This window comes from Dermacentor albipictus, chromosome 1 (genome assembly GCF_038994185.2).
Source record: "Dermacentor albipictus isolate Rhodes 1998 colony chromosome 1, USDA_Dalb.pri_finalv2, whole genome shotgun sequence".
In the NCBI taxonomy this organism is placed as follows: domain Eukaryota; kingdom Metazoa; phylum Arthropoda; class Arachnida; order Ixodida; family Ixodidae; genus Dermacentor; species Dermacentor albipictus.
Genome location: NC_091821.1, coordinates 514,054,424 through 514,074,175, shown reverse-complemented (window position 1 = coordinate 514,074,175; position 19,752 = coordinate 514,054,424). Strand labels below are relative to the sequence as shown.

Genomic DNA, 19,752 nt, shown 5'->3' with positions numbered 1-19,752 from the left:
TGTAAGAACAATATGCTCAATGAATCGCCCTCTTGCGTCGCATCGCGTGTCTCCCCGTAACGTGTTGTGGGCGCTAAAATCACCCACAATTATGTAGGTTTTTGGAAGCTGAATAATGGGGTTAAAGAAATCTGTTTTTTGTAGGTGATAGTTTGAGGGCATATATATATGGAACAAACCGTTACCAACCTATTCAAAAGGACCCCTCTGACTGCCACTGCCACAAGGGGTGTCTGTAAAACTACATGGCGGTAAGCTACAGGCTTTCGTAGGATGGCGTACTGACGAAGAAAGTTTGTGTGCGTTTTAGGTGAGTCTCTTGAACACAGAGACAACTTTGAATTATATTTAGGTAGAAGTTCTCTAACATTATCGAGGTTGTGCATCAGCCCTATAACATTCCATTGTAGTATTTGTCTCTATTATTGTATATGTGTTGTGTGCTGTATGTTTAAGAGATGAGGATTAGCTCACGAGCCCTTTCCAGGCGCCGTGACGCCGAGTTTTGTCTTTTTTGGAGCGACCGAGAAAGGCTCGCTGCTCCTTAGGCGTTGGTGGCTGTTGCCTCTTGCGAGGCACTGAACACGCGCTTTTCCGAGCACTGTGTATGACGTGAAGGCCTCGGCACGTTGGACGAGATCTTTGAGCCCACCTGCCGGGAGGTCGAAGGTCCCTTCTTCTGGGGTGGCGGAACAGCACAAGCTGTAGCCGCCGGGGGGCCGGATGGCGTCACCGTCGGCTCACTGCGTGTGGGCCGCCGGAAGCCGTTGTGTCGCCGCTCCCTGACGCGTCACATCGGCAAATGCGTTCTTGGGAATGTAGGATACCCGCCTGCGTGCCTCCCCCTTGAGGCTGATGTTTTTCTTAGCATTAATTGTTAGGATTTCCGTTTCTTTTTTCCAGGATGGTCACGACCGCGAGTAGGCGGCGTGCTCCCCAACGCAATTTACATAATGGAGAGAGTTCTCGCAAACTTCTGAGGTGTGTTCAAGGGCACTGCATTTCGCACAAGTTTGGCGGCCTCGGCCGCCCTGCGAACTGTGGCCGAAACGCTGGCGTTTGAAATATCTGAGAGGATTTGGCACGTGTGGCCTAACACGGAGCTTGATGTGCCCTGCCTCGATTGACTCGGGCAGGACGCTTGAACCGAAGGTGATTAACAGGTGCTTGGTTTGGATTTTTGGCATCCCGCCTCATCTTAATTCTTTCGACATTGATTACATTCTGTTCACTGAAGCCCTCCAAGAGTTCAGGCTCAGTGAGCTCCAGCAAGTCATCGCTCGAGACAACGCCGCTGGTGGTGTTCATAGTGCAGTGTGGGGTTACTGCTACTTGAGTCTCCCCAAATGACACTAGTTTCGGCAGTTTCTCGAATTGCTTTTGATCGCGGAGCTCCAAGAGGAGATCACCGCTTGCCATCCTCGACGCCTTATAACCTGGGCCAAAAACCTAAATCAAAGACTTTGAAACAAAAAACAGTGAAACAATTTGCACAGGTTTGTCTGGTTTTTCAGAGTGAAATACATGGAAGCGACGGAAGTTCTGGACTTGGCGTCTGAAAAATTGGAAGACATCTTCGGTGTGCCCTCGTTTCTGAGGGCGATCACGGAGGTTAGGGAAAGCATTATCCATAAGCATAGATAGGGCTTTCGGCAGCGAGGCCGACCACCCACCATGGAGCCCCACCTGGGGACGTGATAGAAGTTTCCCCAGAGAAAGCTCTGCCAACGCCAGCCGTACATCGCTACCTATAACCAAATATAGCCTAACCAAGACTGGATGCCCACAGAAGGTTAACTCTTGCCACCGGGAAACTCGGAAGAGAGAAGTGAAGAGAATACAGGAAAGATGGAAAGGCGAGAGAGAACGACGAAGATTGTAGAGGAGAATAGGAAAAGGCAACTACGGATTTCCCCCGGGTGGGTCAGGCTCGGGGTTCCGTCTACGTAAAGCCGACGACAAAGAGGTGTGTAGCCGCCGCCGAGGGGCCATGAAGGTCAAAACACCCGGCATTGGCTCAACACCCAGGATCACCTTTTCCCCGGACACGGCAAAGCCGCGCACGCTTAGACGCGGTAGTTTCCAACCCCCGTGTGCTCGGATACGTGGTGTCGTTACACACCAAACGGGGCAAGTCATTACTTTCACTGCATATCAATATAAATAATAGACTAATTAATGACCGTTTCGTAATTAAGTTTTAAACTAACTACTTCAGCGCAAATATTACAACCCACAAATCAAAGCCGGGATTTCACAAGGCTACATCCACTTGGAACGAATTTCGAAACTGGCAGCAGTTTCGAGATAAGCGCAATGAAAGTGCGGCAAATATGCACGGTTGTTCCACTTACTTAAAGAAAAACGAATGTTATACGTTGAAAGTCAAAGGTTACTGCAACACCAATGCAATTTGTCGCAAAGTTTCTGAAGGCATTTACCGAAACTGGTGTCTTCTTCTGAATTTGTTCCAAGTGGGTAGGAGTTTTAAAAAACACCGCCTACAATTTGGTAATTCAAATATGTGGGGTAAATTAATTTGTTTATATAAATAATTAGTAAAATAAAGCTAATTAGTGAAATATTCACTGAGATTTTTATGCAAATAGTGTTTGTCGCAGAGAGTAAGCTAAGTCCAGAAGTAGAGTTTGTGAATATGTCGCGTGATCTTTTTTTTACGATAAAACAAAACATACTGCATATATCTGTGAATATTTGACCAAATTTTTATCCTTCAAGCCAACACCTGATGTGTTAACGATGAGGACAGCTCGTACAAAGAACCGCTTGGACAACAAAGTTCATCATTCTCTCTCTCTCTCTTATGTTTTCGTCTGGCCTTCTTGCAGCAGCAATAGCCTCGTAAACAAAGATGTGGCTTCAATCCTTACCGCAATTCGACAGGGTAATGAGAATTGAGCTTCTTACACATCATGCGAAACAGACGGCGATTATAGCGTACAGTGAACACCCAGACTTCTTTTCGTTTAGGACATTTAGCAATTTTGACTTTCTTGGCTGCGTGCTTCAACGGTCGTAAGATTCCTTGTCCAACAATATGCCCCAGGAGCATGTCGTCAAAGAGCCGATCCCCCATTGCCTTGACTCCGCTGTTCGGGCAATCGCACTCTTTGGAACACACAATCAGGGGCCCCTAGACTTTCTTCCCATGTTCCTATGGCACTAGAGCCGCATGCGAAGGCGAAATCAAATTCATAAATATAGTAACTTCCGGTAGGCCGGGCATACAAAATGTCTGCTCGATGGCTAGCTTCGCTGTCACGTGATGCAGTTGACTCAGTTGGCGCGTAAGGCCACCGAATAATTTATTATGATGTTATTGTCAGTTGGAGTCCTGTCATTTATGATACTGTCTTGGTATTGTTCGATTAATACAACCATTATGGAATTTTTGTTGTCATTTTCGTTTCACTCAATATGGCTTCCACTGAAGCTAGTTGCTGTGACGCCGTTCTGATGATTGCGCCGTACTTTTCACACAAAGGATAGCGTAAACAAAGCGGACATTGTGCACTAGTTTGTCTGTTTCAGTTACGTTGTCCTTTTTATGAAAAGTACAGCGCAGTAAACAAAACGATTATTCTCGATCACCGAAGTCCCCCCAACAAGCGTCTCTGTTGGTTTTGCGGACCCAGCATGTTATCTACCACAGAGCAGCAGGGTGAAACTTATTACTTTCTTGAGAAACCGGAGAGCACAACGACAGCACGCGCGAGAGAGCAGCTTGGAAATACCTTTCTGTACACGAGGCTGCAGCACGCGATGCGAATACGCATTCCCATTCTCTGCATGTTGAAAAAGTACGGGTGGTGCGTGAAGATGTGCATTCCTCCCAGGATAGAGACCCCAGCTGCTGATAAGTAAAACTCAGTCTTGCTGATTGACTCCGGGGCGGCGAAGTAGCGCACCACCCATCCAAGCATCACTGGCTGCATCACATTCTTGAAGCACTCCTGCGGACAGAGATGAAAAGAGGCGTATTTATTGTGGAACGAAAATACCTCTACACTCCCTCAATGCAATCCTTCTTGCATGCCCATTCTGCACTTCATTTATCTAGAAGAGTCAGAGGCATTAAACATGTTCATCATTTTCTTAACACCGCTCATAACGAAGCGCGAGAAAAGCAGTACAGTGTGTTATTTTTCTCCTCAGCGAACAGGACCTCTGTACCTCTTGATATAGAAAACGCGATTCCAATCATGTTCATGTGAAAAGGGATTGTGTTTGGTCTCACACATATGCCAGCGGTGGCTTTCTCAACAGCACATACTGTGAAATTGCGGAATATTCATTCACTGAAGCTTGTGCTCCTTTCCGCCTCCTGTCTACTCGCTGCCTAATGAAGTAGGTAGTGAGTTTAATCAGTGGCCTCCGGGCTGACGTGCTGTACCCCATCGTAGAGGTGACCATTAAGGTAAGCGCCACTGGTATCGAAATTGTACACACAGGGGCCTTTTAAAAAATAATTATTCTCAAGTCAACAATATGACGCGAATGTCTGAAGCGCTCCGCATGTGGGTTTACATAGGATTGCCCACCATCCATGTGTGGGACGCATCCCTGCACGAAAACACTCCGCGAACTCAAGAGTGTGAAGTGGGGAAGTGACTATAAGCGATGCCTCATGGGCAGTACACTGTATAGGTCGGTTTCGCTGTCATGACAACAGTCTCCATGCATATCTGCAATTCCATTTCGACATGCTAGCCCAGGAAAATCAGAAAAAAAATAACTCGCATGCGGTACATAAATTTAGACACTATAAAGATGAACGAAATGCTGGCATGCTGGTATCCAGCTTTATTGATAATAATGATTTAATCAGGTTACACTACAATTATCGCAGTTGGGCATTTTACCTATCTCCTTGAGCTTTTCTTTCTTCAGTAAAACGTCAATCTCTATATTGTACCTGTGCCCGCGACAACTACGGTTCCATCAATTTCTTCGCTACTTTTTTTCACCAGTTCTCTAAACATACCTTGTTCATCTCGACTGATAACCAGTTACTGTTCCATCCTCTTAGAATATGAGAGCTCCAGGAAGGCGGACTTTTCATATGGGTCTTACTGGTGATTACATTGGCATACAATGACAATGTGCTAAGTCATTTCCCGACTTTGGATGTGACCCGCTGTGGTTGTGTAGTGGGTTGGTGTTGCACTACGAAGTACGAGATCGCGGGATCGAATGCCGGCCATGGCGGCCGCGTGTCGATGGGGGCAAAAACACCCGCGCACATAGACTGAGATGCACGTGAAAGAACACTAGGAGGTCAAAATTAATCTGTAGACCCGCACTACAGCGCGCCTCTTAATCAGATCGTGGTTTTTGTCACGTAAAAGCCTACGATTGAATTCTTATGCTTTATTATTATAACTCTGCTGTAGCCTCATGTATGGTACATTATTACTTTTTGTGCTCAGGCAGCCAGCTGGGGCCTCAACTAGCAGGGCAGTACTCTTTGTGTTATCATACAGATCGTTCCCGCTGATTTCTTCCTTGCTGTATTTGTAGATCACCATGCTCGTTTTTTTTGTTTCCGTCCATTGTATTCAATTAACCGTCTTTGTTTTTTTTTTCACTTTCGTTTTGATGGTTCTTGGTTCTCTGTTTAACTCTCAGTTATCCCGTACTTGATTACTAACTTTCTTCACCTCTTCCTCTATTCCGTGTTCAAGTTTTTGGGGCAAAAGTATTCGAAACAAAGTTTTCTCTCCGGTTACTTCACATCAAAAACCACCTCGTTTGTTGTCTTACCTTGGGCCCAGAACGCCAATCGGGCCACCGTCGTCGCACGATGTGCGCTCCCCGCTCAGCGTAGTGCCACCTCTTACACTTACATACAATTGCATTTTTATAATGTGAAGATACGCAATGCGGAACATCACACAACCACGTTTGGCTAGCACGCGTGCGTGCACAGTAATGACACTCTCGATCACTTTCCTTTTCTCCAAACCGGCCGAGAATTCCCAGAATATGGCTGGCGTCATAACAAAACTGTTTGTAACAATGAAACTCGGAAGCTCACTGCCAACGATGGGTGGTTGAATCAGCCAGTGACTCAGAAAGTCATGCCACTGCAGCATTAGCTTGCGTGGCTCAGCAGCATGCCCTGTTAAATGTTTTTAATGGTATCCGCTTTGCGTTTAAAGCGAAGCTTTCTTTGCCTTTTCCTTCGACTTTCCCACTGCTGCTACCGCTGTGGCTGTTGCTGGCCGGCACACCACGACGGCAGGTGCATAGTTCAGAGCGCGTATATACATGGAAGGACCATGGCAACGAAGAAAAGAGACGCGAGGAACTAGTTTCTACAGAACCGCGGCGAATGTGCCTAATGCCCTCTGGAGCTCCCCGGTCGTCGTCAGTTTCTCGACAGCTGTAATTATCCATGACCCCCCGAACGCTTACCTTTCTACCAATGTTCAAGTCCAGAGGGAAGCTATATAGAATGGAAGAGAGGACGGGAGGGGGAGGAGACAATGGTTAGAACAGACGCAGTCACGAAACGAGTGAAAAACAGCCTTGCCACTCTTCCCTTACAGTTCCCATACAAATACAAGGGGTGGGGGCATAGGGGAAAGTTGATGATGAGAAAGCAACATTTGCTGGGCCCGAAACAAATCGGTGGTGCACGCAGGCACCAGATGGGGTGGTTCCCTAGTTACGGGGCCCATATGTTTCCAGCAGCTCGTGGCCCCTGTCCGTCAGTGCGAGCTGAATCAGTAGGGCGGGGCCGGATAACAAGGTCTCCCATCGCTCAATGGGTTGGGGATTGGGGGTGTTGGTGGGAAGGGGAGGAGGGGGGGTCTTGAGTTTTGTGCACTCTGCCAAGACGTGCGGCATGGTGCCCTTTTCTCTTCTGCAAAAAGGACAGAACATATCGTATTCCGCATGGTACATGTGGTTCATGAGTACGGGATGCGCAAGCGATCCCGCCTGCGCTCGACGCAGGATCGTCTGTTGTTGCCTGGTGAGTTTGGGGTGTGGTTCTGGCCGTCTGCACCTTTCCTCTCGGTACATCCGGGTAATGTCCCGAAGGCTGGTGACCGGGTGCGGTAGCTCTTCCGGCTCGTGCTCAGCCTGGATTGACATTTCTCGGGCATGGTAGTCGTTGATGGCGTCGCCTGCTACCTGCGAGTGAGCCGGGACCCACACGAGCTCTATGGCTCTTCCCGGAGGCTTGCGCTTGGCTAGAATGGCTCGGGCCGCGGAGGAGAATACCCCCCTGCGGAAGCTTCTGTAGGCTGTCTTTGAGTCGGTGACTATGGCGTCCACGCTCGGCTGTACGAGTGCGACGGCCACGGCCGCTTCTTCGGCAACTGCGGGGTCTGTTCTCTTCAGGGACGCGCTGACGATCAGCCTGTCTTTTGATGTAACCAGCACCGCTGCACGGTGACTGTGTTTTCGGAGTGAGGCGTCCGCGTAGAGGACCCTGGGGTTCTCTTCCAGCTTCCGGGCTAGTGCTTTAGCTCGCGCGGTGCGCCTCTCGTCGTCCTTGTCCGGCGTCATGTTCCGGGGAAGGGGTTTTGTCTGAATGATCGTTTTCCAGTCTTCCGGATGGGTACTGGCTCGATCTGCCATCCTATTTTGCGTAGGACGGCTCGTCCGTGTTCCGTGTGACTGAGCCGGATTCTCTGATTAGAGAGGTGGGCTTCGATGAGCTCCTCCACCGTGTTGTGGGCGCCCATGACTAGCAGTTTTTCAGTGTACGAGTAAATAGGCATGCCCAGTGCTTGTTTCGTTGCCTTACGAAGCATCGTGTTTAGGGTGTCCCTATTCGCCTTCGTCAGCTAAAGATACGGTGCGGCGTAGGTAACCCGCGAAACGACGAACGCGCGTACCAGGCGCATGGCATCGTCCTCTTTAAGGCCTCGGTTTCTATTAGATACCCTCCGAATCATACCAAGTATCTGTTCGGTTGAAATCTTGATTTTTGTAATGGTGGCCTGTGCCTTCCCGTCGCTCTGAAGTAGTAGGCCGAGGATCCTAATCTGCTGTGTTGGCTTGATGGTAGTTCCAGCGATGGTGATAATTACGCTCGGCGGCAGCTCCTTCTTGGATTTTCGCGGTTGGATCATGAGCAGCTCTGATTTCTCGGGAGCGCAGCTCAGTCCGCACGCCTTTGTGTACTCTTGCACGGTCGTTGCCGCCCGCTGCAAGACTTCCTCCATCCAGGCATCGGATCCGGCTCGGGCCATCCACACCGTAATATCGTCGGCGTAGAACGCGTGGTCCACGCCTTCAATTAGCTTGAGTAGATCGGGCAGGGGCCGCAGGGCCAGATTGAAGAGCAGGGGCGACAAGACCGATCCCTAAGGGGTGCTCCTATCGCCGAGTTCGACAGGGTCCGACTTCTCCTCCCCTATCCTGATGGTCGCCGTTCGGTTTGACAGAAAATCTTTTATGTAGCCAAATGTCTTTCGGCCACACCGGGTTTTGTTTAGATTCTGCAACACGCTCGCGTGGGACACGTTGTCAAACGCTCCCTTCAGGTCGAGAGCGAGTATCCCGCGCGGCGCCTGCCTCGTTGCCGGCTTGACGACCAGTTCGTGGAGTTGGATCATCACGTCTTGGGTGCTGAGATGTTGCCTGAAGCCGTACATCATCTCTGGCATCTGATCCGTTTCTTCGAGGTGCTTCTGCAGCTGGCGAAGGACCATGCGCTCCATCACCTTCCCCACGCAGGTTGTGAGGGAGATGGGCCGCATGTTGTCTATCGTGAGGGCCTTGCCGGGCTTGCCGGAATGAAGCGGACCTCGGCGTCCTTCCATTCCTTCGGCAACTGCGAGCTCTCCCAGGCTTCGTTAATGTGCTCTAGTAGGCCGCTGGCTGCTGTACCGCTCATGTTACCGAGTAATTTGTAAGTTATGGCGTCCCTGCCGGGTGCTCTTCTCTTGTTACTGTCATCTATCGCTGTCCACACTTCCGTGATGGTAAACGGCCGGTCCAGTTCTTCGTGGTCGGGTCCTTCGCACCTCTCGGGCACCGGGTACTGGCCCTTCTCTGTCTTGAGGTACTTGGCCTTCAGGTATACCAGGAGCTTGCGGCCGTCTCCCTTGTACGTGTTCAATACATTCGTGAGGTTGCGATTGGTCGCAGTTTTGCTACTCAGCGGGTCGATCAGATGCCTCAAGAGACCCCACGTTTTCTACGTCGAGAGCATGCCCTGCAGGCCGTCGCAGGTCTTCAGCCAATTTTCCTTTCATAGTTTGGCCGCGTGCTCGGCGATCTGTTTGTTCAAGACTGCTATGCGCTTGGCCAGCTTTCTGTTGTGTCTCTGACGTTTCCACCGCCAGGTTAACGAGTGTCAGGCCGCCCACATGTGGCTCAGTCTGGCGTCCACATACGGTGTCTGCGTTGGCCTAAGAACGCAAGCAAACGCTGGATAAACTGATGTTCAAGGTACGGTACGGTGCGTTTCTGTTATTTCTGAAAAATAAAACCATGCAAATATCTCTAGCGGACAACTTACGCATGGCGTGCAGAAGCAGAGCCGCATTCATTAAAGCGCACACAGGGTCTAGGCGACGCAATGGAATCGGTCGCACGTCAAATCAACACTTCTGTGCCCGCCGCGATAGCTTCGGGGCTATGGCATTGCTCGAGGTCACGTATCTGACCAAGGCAGCCGTATTTCGACGGGGGCGAAATAAAAACGCTCATGCACTTGGATTTAGGGACTTGTTAAAGAATACCACAGCGCCAAAATTAAGCCCGAGTTTGCCACTACTGTCTGCCTCATAATCATATTGTAGTTTTGGCACCTACAGCCCTATTTTCCAATTTAAGTTTAATGCTTCTGCCACGATGCGATGTCCCATGTGAGGCGCTGACAATGCTCAACCCTCTCAGACATTACGAAATATGGCGCACAACAAAGCCTCAAGCAAACACGGTGTACTGTTTGTTTGTACTGTTTTGTGTACTGCGCAGACAAACAGCAGTGGTGCACGCAAGGTGACGTTTAACATCAACTCTTGTGTTAGACAAAACGTTGAAGGAAATAAACATTCGCTGCCAACATCACCAATAATTATCGTGAATCAAAGGAAACAGCACAGAAAGCTTCGCTTACATCGATTCCCACAGTGCATGGGATCTGCATAATTTTCTCTTTACTAAAGAGTTTAGCAATAATGCCACTTGTTGAACATTGGGAGATCATTCGAACGTTAAGGATGCTTTGCAGCGTCACGCGTCGTAAGGGTCACGTCACCTGAACGCCATCGGTGCAACTTTATGACCCAGCTATACTATAACAAACTAGGGAGCATCTTATTTCGCTTGTAGGCCTCATGCGCTGTGATTTGGTACCGCACATGTGGCGCCATCTGGAGGAAGCGGCTGAGAAAATTTCATGCTACCGGCACGCAGTCACGCGGTGTGGCTCCTAGAAGCGAAAAACTGAGCGCGCAGCCAAGAGAGGCACTTCTCTGTGTGGTTCCAGCTACGGGTGTTGTCAACAAACAGGAAAACCACCCGAAAGATAGCACAGGAAGAGAGAAGTTGTCCCATTATCCTGGCCATATTGTGCTGCGCTGGATTAGAGCTGTACGGATCGCGAATTTTCATCATAAGCACCAGTCATGTAAGCATTTCTACAATTTAGGGCATTTTTACTATATTGACTGTGATTATTCCACAAAAACTTTCTGCGTGTTCTTTAACCTTCATTTTAATGCAGTCTACAACAGCATCTGCGCGTTTGAGAAATCATACACTGCACCTGCCACATTTAGCTCATCTCATTGCAGGTTGCAACAGAAATAAATTAACTGCTTGTTGGCCTGGTTTGTGCCTGCTAAAAGACACGTGCTTTCTTTTTTGCCGCAAGTTAAAACGCACACAAAAGGAAGACGCATAGGCGCCCGTGTTGTCTTCTACGTGTCTTCTTTGTGCGTGTGTGTTTTACCTTGCGGCAAAAAACACGTCTTTTATCATTGCAGGTTATTGGCCGTATAGGAGGAAGCAGGGAGAAAAAACGATGCTGCGCTTTTGTTGGTGTTTCCCACTTACAACATGTTCTTTTCACCATTATTATGCTGTTGGCAAGCAAACATATTTATCATAAGCGGTTCACTTTGGCATAAAATGCGAGCAACGTCATTCTGATGGAAAAAATCCTAGATGCACTTGCCTTATTTTCAAAAATTGACTTCAACTAACGTTTACAGATCTCCTTCCCACTGCTCTTCGTCATCCAGTCCCTTTCCACGCAAAGGGGAACCCAAAGAAGCCCGACGGTTCATTTAGTAGCTCGCGCATACTGTGAATGCTAGACAATGCTTCGAAGCATTCCCCTCGGCTTTCTGTGCTACCACTCCCATCCTCCTTTCCAGCCTTCCATTGAAAATAAACAGCACATCCATAACGCACTGGCTCCTGCACTGAGCGGCTGACGCACGCAGCAAGTCCGCCAAGATTCCATATTGGAAGCATTTTTTGTAATCACCCGCGAAGAAAAGAAACAACTTGCACGATGCAAGCTTTGCTCCGAAAATATACATGCTGTACTCACAGTTTCATCTAATCTGATTCGGCACCCAAAATGAAAGCACGAACGTGAGTACACCCAACAAGAAAAAGAGCTCGCAAGCCAGCCCAAGATAACGTCGGCCTTCACTGCTTGGTGCAGCTCCGTGCCTGTTCATCGAAAGGCTGCTCTTGACGGTGCAATAATCTACATGATTCGCACTGACACGGAGCCCTTCCGTGTTTGCGAGAGGGAGGGATTCAAAAAATTCGTAACGGTAAGTTTGACAATATTATAAGCCACCTTTCATCAAAGTACCTGCTTTCTATTCTATCAAATTCAAGTCAAACCAATGTCGCCTTATGTCATCTCAATCAATTCGCGTACCATTTCCTATGTCAGAACCAACATATTTCTTGGCGTAATTATTGACCGAGACCTCTGTTCGAGCCTACACGAAACGGCGCCTGACAGCAACTTCCCAGTTGTTTAAATACCTGGCAGGAAAGACGTGGGGGACGTCAGTAGACGCAATGCTAAAACTCTACAGAGCTCTCTTTCTCGGTATTTTAAGGTATAGTTTACCTGTACTTAAGAACACCTGCAAGACAAATATTTGTGTTCTGCAGGCAGTACAAGCTCAAGAACTCAGAGTTCGCCTTGGTTTGCCCAGATGCACGTCAAGAGAGGCAACTATTTCGATTACTCGGGACCATCCAATGCAAACTCACATTACAGTGGAAGCCCTGAGAACGCGCATCAGACATTTTGCACGTGCCCCCTATCACCACCTTTCAATACTACCTTTAAACAGGCACCAAGCATTATTTTCTAAAACTATCGTCATGTAAAACGACAACCTTCTCTCGGGCTTCACCGCAGCATCTAAACCATCAATACCTCCCTGGGGTCTTATCAGGTCTCATCAGCCCCACAGTAGATCTCAGTGAACCAGAAATCAGGAAAAAATCTGAGCTGTCGTTTCCTGTACTGAAACACCTGTTTCTGCTTCTTCTGCAAGAGCGGTAAGCTGACAGTGCATGTTTATACTGTAATGAAGAAGAAGAGCACAAGAACAAGGCCAGCCAGATCGTCTCTTCCATGCCTGCTGTGCAACCAGTGGGCCAGCCGGATCGCCAGTGCTTGGCACGAGTGTGAGCCGTTCGGGCAACCATCTGTTCCTGCTCTGCGTCACCTGCCTCCTCGATTACGAAGAGACGTTACCCTCGGAACTGTTCAGTGCACCCATTACAATTGGTGGAAAGTGCGGGGTACTCAAGAACATCTACACCCTGGAACTCCAGTCTCGGACTCTGCCTCCCGTCATGCCTGACTCTCCCCAGCCGACGTCGCCGCTACCCCCCGTTGCCTGCTCTGGCGCTGTCCCCGCAACGCCATCCAGTGGTTTTCAGCGGTACTGATGAACAGAACGCAATCACTGGTTGGCTACGTACGAACGGGTGAGCTTGCACAATCGATGGGATGATACCGCCAAGTTAAATGCCATCATATTCTACCTTGCGGGAGTGGCTCACCTGTGGCTTAAAAATCACGAGGCCGGCTTTCAGTCCAGCTCCGCGTTCAAGACCAGTTTCGCTGCAGTTTCCGGTCGTCCTGCCGTCAACAAGTTGCGCGCCGAGCAGTGGTTACGAGAGCGAGTGCAACAACCCGGTGAAACATTCACCTGTTTTATTGAAGAGGTCCTCGACCTATGCAAACGTGTGGATGCGTCTATGCCCGAAAATGACAAATGAAGCACATTTTAAAGGGCATCGCCGATGACATTTTCCACATGTTGATCGCCAAGAGCCCGCGCACCGTAGCAGAGCTCATAAACTTGTGCTAAAGCTACGACGAGTTGAGGAGGCAGCACGAGTTGACTAGGCGCCCCTCAGTGGCTGACGAGGCCCTCTCTTCCATGACGGCCTTTTCCGATCGCTCCTCATTGCTCACACTAATCCAAGCCTTCGTGAGGGAGGAAGTTGCACGTCAGCTTTCTTTGCTACCCTTCGCTGAGCTACAGCAGCCGCTGTCGCAAGAGCCTCGTACACAGCTCGCTCCTACGCTCCGGCGGGTTATTGAAGACCAAGTTGCTGAGGCTCTACCAATGCAGCATCAGCAGTACCCTGCCACCGCGCCACTTACTTACGCATCCGTTGCCGCGCAGCCCCCTCGTCAATCACTCGTTGCGCTACATCCTCGGCCGCCACCACCCGTTCATAGTCCCGTTCATCGACCTGCTCCTGCCTTTACTAATCCTTGGCGCACGCAAGACAACAGGCCCATATGTTATGCCTGCGGTATTCCCGGCCATGTTGCACGACTCTGCCACCGCCGCATGCTGCACTCTGATGAGTTTGTGCAGTCGCCTCCCTACGCCAACGTCCAGCCTTTCCACGACACTTACTTTAGTCGGCAGTCGAACAGGCCACCAGCCGAGCGCCAGGTCCTTACACGTCGTTCACCTTCACCGCGTCGCCGCTCATTGTCCCCCATGCGTCGGCGCCCTTCACCCACGCAAGAGGAAAACTAAGCGCCGCAGTTCAGGAGGCAAGAACTGCGTCGCCATCGATCTGTGCAAGTCCTCCATTGTTTCCTTCGAACGTTGTCGATCTTACTGCTGACGGCGTCCCTACCGTTGTGCTAATTGATACTGGAGCAGCTGTGTCTGTCCTAAACGAACGCCTCTCTCGCGCTTTACGAAAAGTTACGCCGCCACTTTCTGGGCTTTCTCTTCGCACAGCAAGCGCCCAGCCAGTTCAGCCTTCAGCAGCATGCACAGCTAGAGTTGTTATTCAGGGAGTTTTCTATATTGTGAAGTTTGTGATTCTGCAGTCCTGTTCTCACGACGTGATACTTGGGTGGGACTTTCCTTCGCGAAATAACGCAGTCATCAATTGTGCACGTGCTGAAGCCGAATTATCGCCTCTGTGTGACATGCCCCTCGTCGGCACCACTTCTCTTCCCGCTAAGCTAGTCCGTCGGGAAGACATCGCCATACCGCCGTACTCGTCTGCCGTTGTTCCAGTCTTCTGTGGCGCTGTCTCTGAAGGCGCTGTCCTCTTCACTCCTTCAGAACTCTTCATGACCCGCAAAAACATTCCCCTGCCTTTCGCCGCGCTTGACATTTCAGCCGGTTTCAGCGCCATCGTTGTCTGCAATCCGCTTCCTACAGCCCTGATGGCTCTTCGCGGCGAAGCACGTCGCCATGTTCAGCCTCTTGATGACATGTTTATAACCGACGTGCCGGATGCTTCGTATGCAGAGCTCACTGACTTCTCTGCACTTTCCACTTCTGCTCCACCATCACCTGACTTATTCACACCTTTCATTGCCGATGATCTTACTTCCGAGCAGCGCTCCCAGCTTCTTCACCTGCTTGCCCAGTTCCGCTCTTCTTTAGATGTCGCTCAGCCTACTCTGGGTCACTCGTCAACCGTCAGCCACCACATCGACACTGGCTCTAACGCGCCATTGCGGCAGCGCCCGTACCGCGTATCCGCCAAGGAGCGTCAGGTGATCAGTGAGCACGTGGACGACATGCTTCAGCGCGGCGTCATTTGACCTTCCAATAGCCCGTGGGCATCACCGGTGGTTCTCGTCACAAAAAAAAGGTGGTTCCATTCGGTTCTGCGTCGATTATCACCATCTCAATAAGATAACGCGCAAAGACGTATACCCTCTACCGCACATTGACGACGCTCTGGACAGCTTGCAAGGCGCTAAATTCTCCTCTTCGTTGGAATTACGCTCGGGCTACTGGCAGGTCCCGATGTCAGCAGTTGATCGCCCTAAAACTGCATTCATTACTCCGCATGGTTTATACGAATTTAATGTGATGCCATTTGGCCTATGCAATGCGCCTGCTACGTTTGAACGAATGATGGACAATATCTTGCGCGGTCTCAAATGGAGCACGCGTTTGTGCTACCTCGACGACATCGTTGTGTTCGCCCCTGATTTCAGCACACATCTTCGCCTTAGGCAAGTGTTGACGTGCTTGACCGACGCAGGCCTGCAACTGAACCTGAAAAAGTGCCAGTTCGCCGTGCGCAAGCTCATGATTCTAGGTCACGTCGAATCACAAGACGCCATTTGCCCCGACCCATCAAAACATCGAGCTGTAACAGAATTTCCGAAACCTAAGACACTCAAAGAACTCCGTGCCTTCATCGGCCTCTGTTCTTACTTCAGGCGCTTTGTTCGCAATTTTGCCTCGATAATATCATTTCTGACAGAACTCTCAAATGGCGCCAACGACCTATCCTCCTGGTCTCCCGCATACGACACCACGTTCGTGACCTTACGCCGTCTCCTGACGTCTCCGCCTATACTGCGACACTTCGATCCCACCGCCCCAACTGAAGTGCATACCGGTGTCAGTGGTATTGGCCTTGGCGCTGTCCTTGCGCAGCGCAAGTCTGGCTACTCCGAGTGCGTCGTTCCTTACGCCAGTCGGGCGCTGACCGAAGCGAAACGCAATTGCAGCGTCATAGAAAAAGAATGCTTGGCCATCGTTTGGGCACTAGGGAAGTTTCGCCCCCATTTATACGGCAGGCCATTCAATGTGGTTACTGACCATCACGCCATTTGTTGGTTGTCCTCTTTAAAAGACCCGTCTGGATTCCTTGCCCGTTGGGCTCCGGGCATTCAAGAATGCGACGTACACTTCATATACCGCTCAGGTCACAAGCACACTGACGCTGACACTCTGTCCCCCTCTCCGCTGCCAGCCGACACAGCCTCCCTCTCTACCATTAAGGCGGTGTCCTCGGTCGACATCGACATCTTCGCATCAGAACAGCGCAAGGATCCTTGGGTGGCCTCTCTTTTGGATCTCCTTTCTGGCTCGCCTGCATCTCCCATCTCCCGCTCCCTGCGTCGCCAAGCTGCCCATTTTGCTGTCCGGGATAACCTCTTGTATCGATGCAACTACCAGCCCGATGGTCGCAAGTGGCTCCTGGTTATCCCTAGGATTTTGCGTTACGACATGTGCGCGTCCTTCCATACTGACTCACAATGTCCACACGCAGGCGTTTTGAAGACGTATGAGCGCCTGCGGCAACGTTACTACTGGCGAGGAATGTTTACTTTTGTCCAAAAGCTTGTCCGCTCGTGCCCGCAATGCCAACGCCGCAAATCTCCGCCTCATCGGGCCCACGGTTTATTACAGTCGCTTCCGTGCCCTGGTCGTGCCTACGACCATGTGGGAATTGACCTGTACGAGCCGCAACCACTAACACCCACTGGAGAGAGAGAGAGAGAGAAAACATTTATTTGTCATAAGATTGGGCGACTTCCTCGCAGGGTGGAGCCCTTAGTTCAGGGCCCCATTGGCCCGCGCCACTCCGCGTGCCCGCCGGATCAGCCGTCGCTGCTCTTGCGGGTCTGAGCTGGTCAGCGCAGTCTCCCAAGAGGAAGGTGAAGGTGAAGGAATACGGGAGTAGCCCGGAGGATGTGGGCACTCCCAGGTGCAATGATATATTGTGGGCTTTGCTCCACAATAGGGACAGTATGAGGGATATTGTGTGGGGTGGAAGAGGTGAAGATAAAAGAGGCAGGGAAATGAATTAGTTTGAAGCTGTCGCCACGCAACAGCATCTTCTCGATTAAGAAAATTATGTGGTGCAGGGAAGTGTCTCCTGGTATCTCTGTAATATTGTAGAGTTTCAGTGTAGTTCAGTGGTTGTGTCGGTGCGTCGTCTGGGTTGGACAGATCTTCCAATGGCGCCCGGTTAGCGAGCTCTCGGGCTACCGCATTAGCACGCTCATTAGCATGGAGAGAGGCGTGTCCAGACGTCCAGACAATACGCACACTGTGTAACGCTGTGGGGTGTAATGATGTAAGGATGCGGTGTGTGTAGGGTGTCACCCTCCCTTGTGCCAAAGTCCTGCAGGCGGTCTGAGAGTCAGTGACCACTGTGATAGGTCCATCCGGTGCCGGCATGGTTGAAGCGTGTACGATGGCTAGGGCAATAGCAGCCTCTTCCGCCGTGCCACTGTCCACAGTGTTGAGCGTGGCCGAAGCTCTCAGAATGTCTGCACTATCTAGTACGACTAGACATAGGGCACGTTTCCGTGGGTAGCGGGCCACGTCGGTGTATAGGACTGGAGTGTTTGATGTGTCATCGCCAAATAGGCGAGCCAGGGCTTGTGCTCTTGCCTTTCGTCGACCTTTATGATGGTCAGGGTGCATATTCCGGGGAATTGGGGCCACGTGAATTTTGTTGCAAATGCTAAGCGGAAGAAGTGTGCGGTTTTCTTGTTGTGGTTCTCTCGGTGTTTGGTATCCTAGCCGGGATAGAATGTGGCACCCTTGCATTGTTCGTTGCAGACGTTGCAATTGGCTGTTCAGATGACCTTCAACTAGTTCGCGGATGGTGTTGTGCACCCCCAGTCGTAGTAGCAGCTGCGTAGACGCATGTTGGGGTAGTCCGAGCGCTGCCTTTAGTGCCGTACGGAGGAGGGTGTCCATCTGGTGCATCTCAGTCTGAGTCAGATTATGATAGGGGAGGTGGTAGGTTAATCGGCTAATTATGAGGGCTTGCACAATTTGGAGTACGTCTTTTTCTTTCAGTCCTTGTCGGCGGTTTGTAATGCGCTTTATCATGTGCTTTATTTGGGTAAGTTGTTGGCGGAACACGTGTAGGGTATGTGTGGCCTTCCCGTTGTGTTGTATGTGAAGGCCTAGCACACGTAGTCTGTCGACCCTCGGAATAACGTTGCCATTGAGATGCAACGTGAAGGCTGGTGGAATATCGGCCGTATTGCGTTTTTTAAAAACAAGCAGGAGATCCAACTTCTCGGCTGCGTAGGTGAGTCCTCCGGTTGTTGCATACTCTTGTACTATATTTACTGCTTCCTGTAGTGGGTCTTGAATGGCGCTGTCTGACAATGTGGTCACCCAGATTGTAACATATTTGGTGCCCAGCGCGTGCTGCACGCTCCAAAGTATGTCGAGGAGCGGTGGTAGCTTAGAGAAGGGTAGGTTAGAGAACCGAACCCCGGTGAGTCCCTCTGCCGGAAAGTTTTATGATATCCGACCGAATATCACCTAGGCCGATGGTGGCTGTTCGGTCTGATAAAAAGGCTCGGACATAATCATAGATGCGCTTTCCGCATCGGGAGAATGCAAGGTTGTTTAGAATGAGGTCATGTGAGACGTTATCAAAGGCTCCTTTGAGGTCCAACGCCAGAATGGCTCTTGTTTGAGCTTTACTTGGACTATCCACAACATCCTCCTTAGGTTGTTGGAGTATCTCCTGCGCAGACAGACCTGGACGATAGCCGAATAAGGTATTGGGAAAGAATTGGTTCGCTTCGAGGTGAGGCTGGAGGCGATTTAGAACTACGTGCTCGAAGAGCTTGCCCACACACGAAGTTAGGGAAATGGGTCTGAGATTTTGGAGGGACAGCGGTTTCCCGGGTTTCGGAATTAAGGTGATATCGGCGTGTCGCCACTCCTGTGGAAGCGTTCCGTTTTTCCAATTGTCGTTGTAGAATACAGTGAGTTGCCGTATGGCCTGGTCGTCGAGGTTGCGTAGCAATGCATAGTGAATGCCGTCTGCTCCGGGCACTGTGTTTCGTCTTATGCCGTGTAGGGCTGCCCTCACTTCTGTCTCTGTAATATCGCCGTCCAATTGGGTTTCTTGCTCGTGTGAATAGTCTTTGTACTCCGGTCGGTGGCCTGTAGCAATGTATCTTTGTTGCAGTGTTCGGAGGAGCGCGTCATCATCCATTTGTTCTTTGTGGATGATAGTACGGACTGTGTTCGTTGTGTGCGTTCTTGTGTGCGTTGGGTTGAGTAATGCTCTGAGGAGGGACCACGTTTTGGAACTACTTAGTGCGCCATTAAGGCGGTCGCAGAGGTTGTGCCAATTGCTATTAGTGAGGCTGGTGGCGTATTCTTCAGCTTCTGCTGTGATCCGGGCGATTCTTTGTTTCAGCCTACGGTTGTGCCTCTGCCTCTTCCATCGTTTGGTCAGGCCTCTTCGAGCATCCCAGAGATGGAGCAGATGTCTGTCCGCATCCGGTGTCTCCGTTGTTGCAGTAAGTTGCTTGGTGGCTGCTTTAAAATCTGCTTGTAGCTGTTGTGTCCACTCGCGTAGAGATGGCGGGTCGTGTTGTTCAGATTTGGTTCTGTTGCGCCGGAAAGTGTCCCAGTTGGTCATTTTAATTGAACGTTCTGGGGTGCGTATGGCTACCAGTTGGACTTCTGTGGCTAGAATGCTGTGGTCACTGCCCAGAGT

General features: G+C 50.3%; 1 protein-coding gene across 2 annotated transcripts in view; it reads right to left on the bottom strand.

The window, feature by feature from the left end:
* Positions 1-19,752, bottom strand: part of LOC135905985 (ATP-binding cassette sub-family C member 4-like) — a 547,697-nt gene that overhangs the window by 410,749 nt on the left and 117,196 nt on the right. For both annotated transcript variants that reach the window (XM_065437136.2, XM_065437137.2), the window contains exon 4: positions 3,756-3,974. In XM_065437136.2, the coding sequence (XP_065293208.1) occupies positions 3,756-3,974 (219 nt within the window). The remainder of the gene's footprint in view (positions 1-3,755; positions 3,975-19,752) is intronic.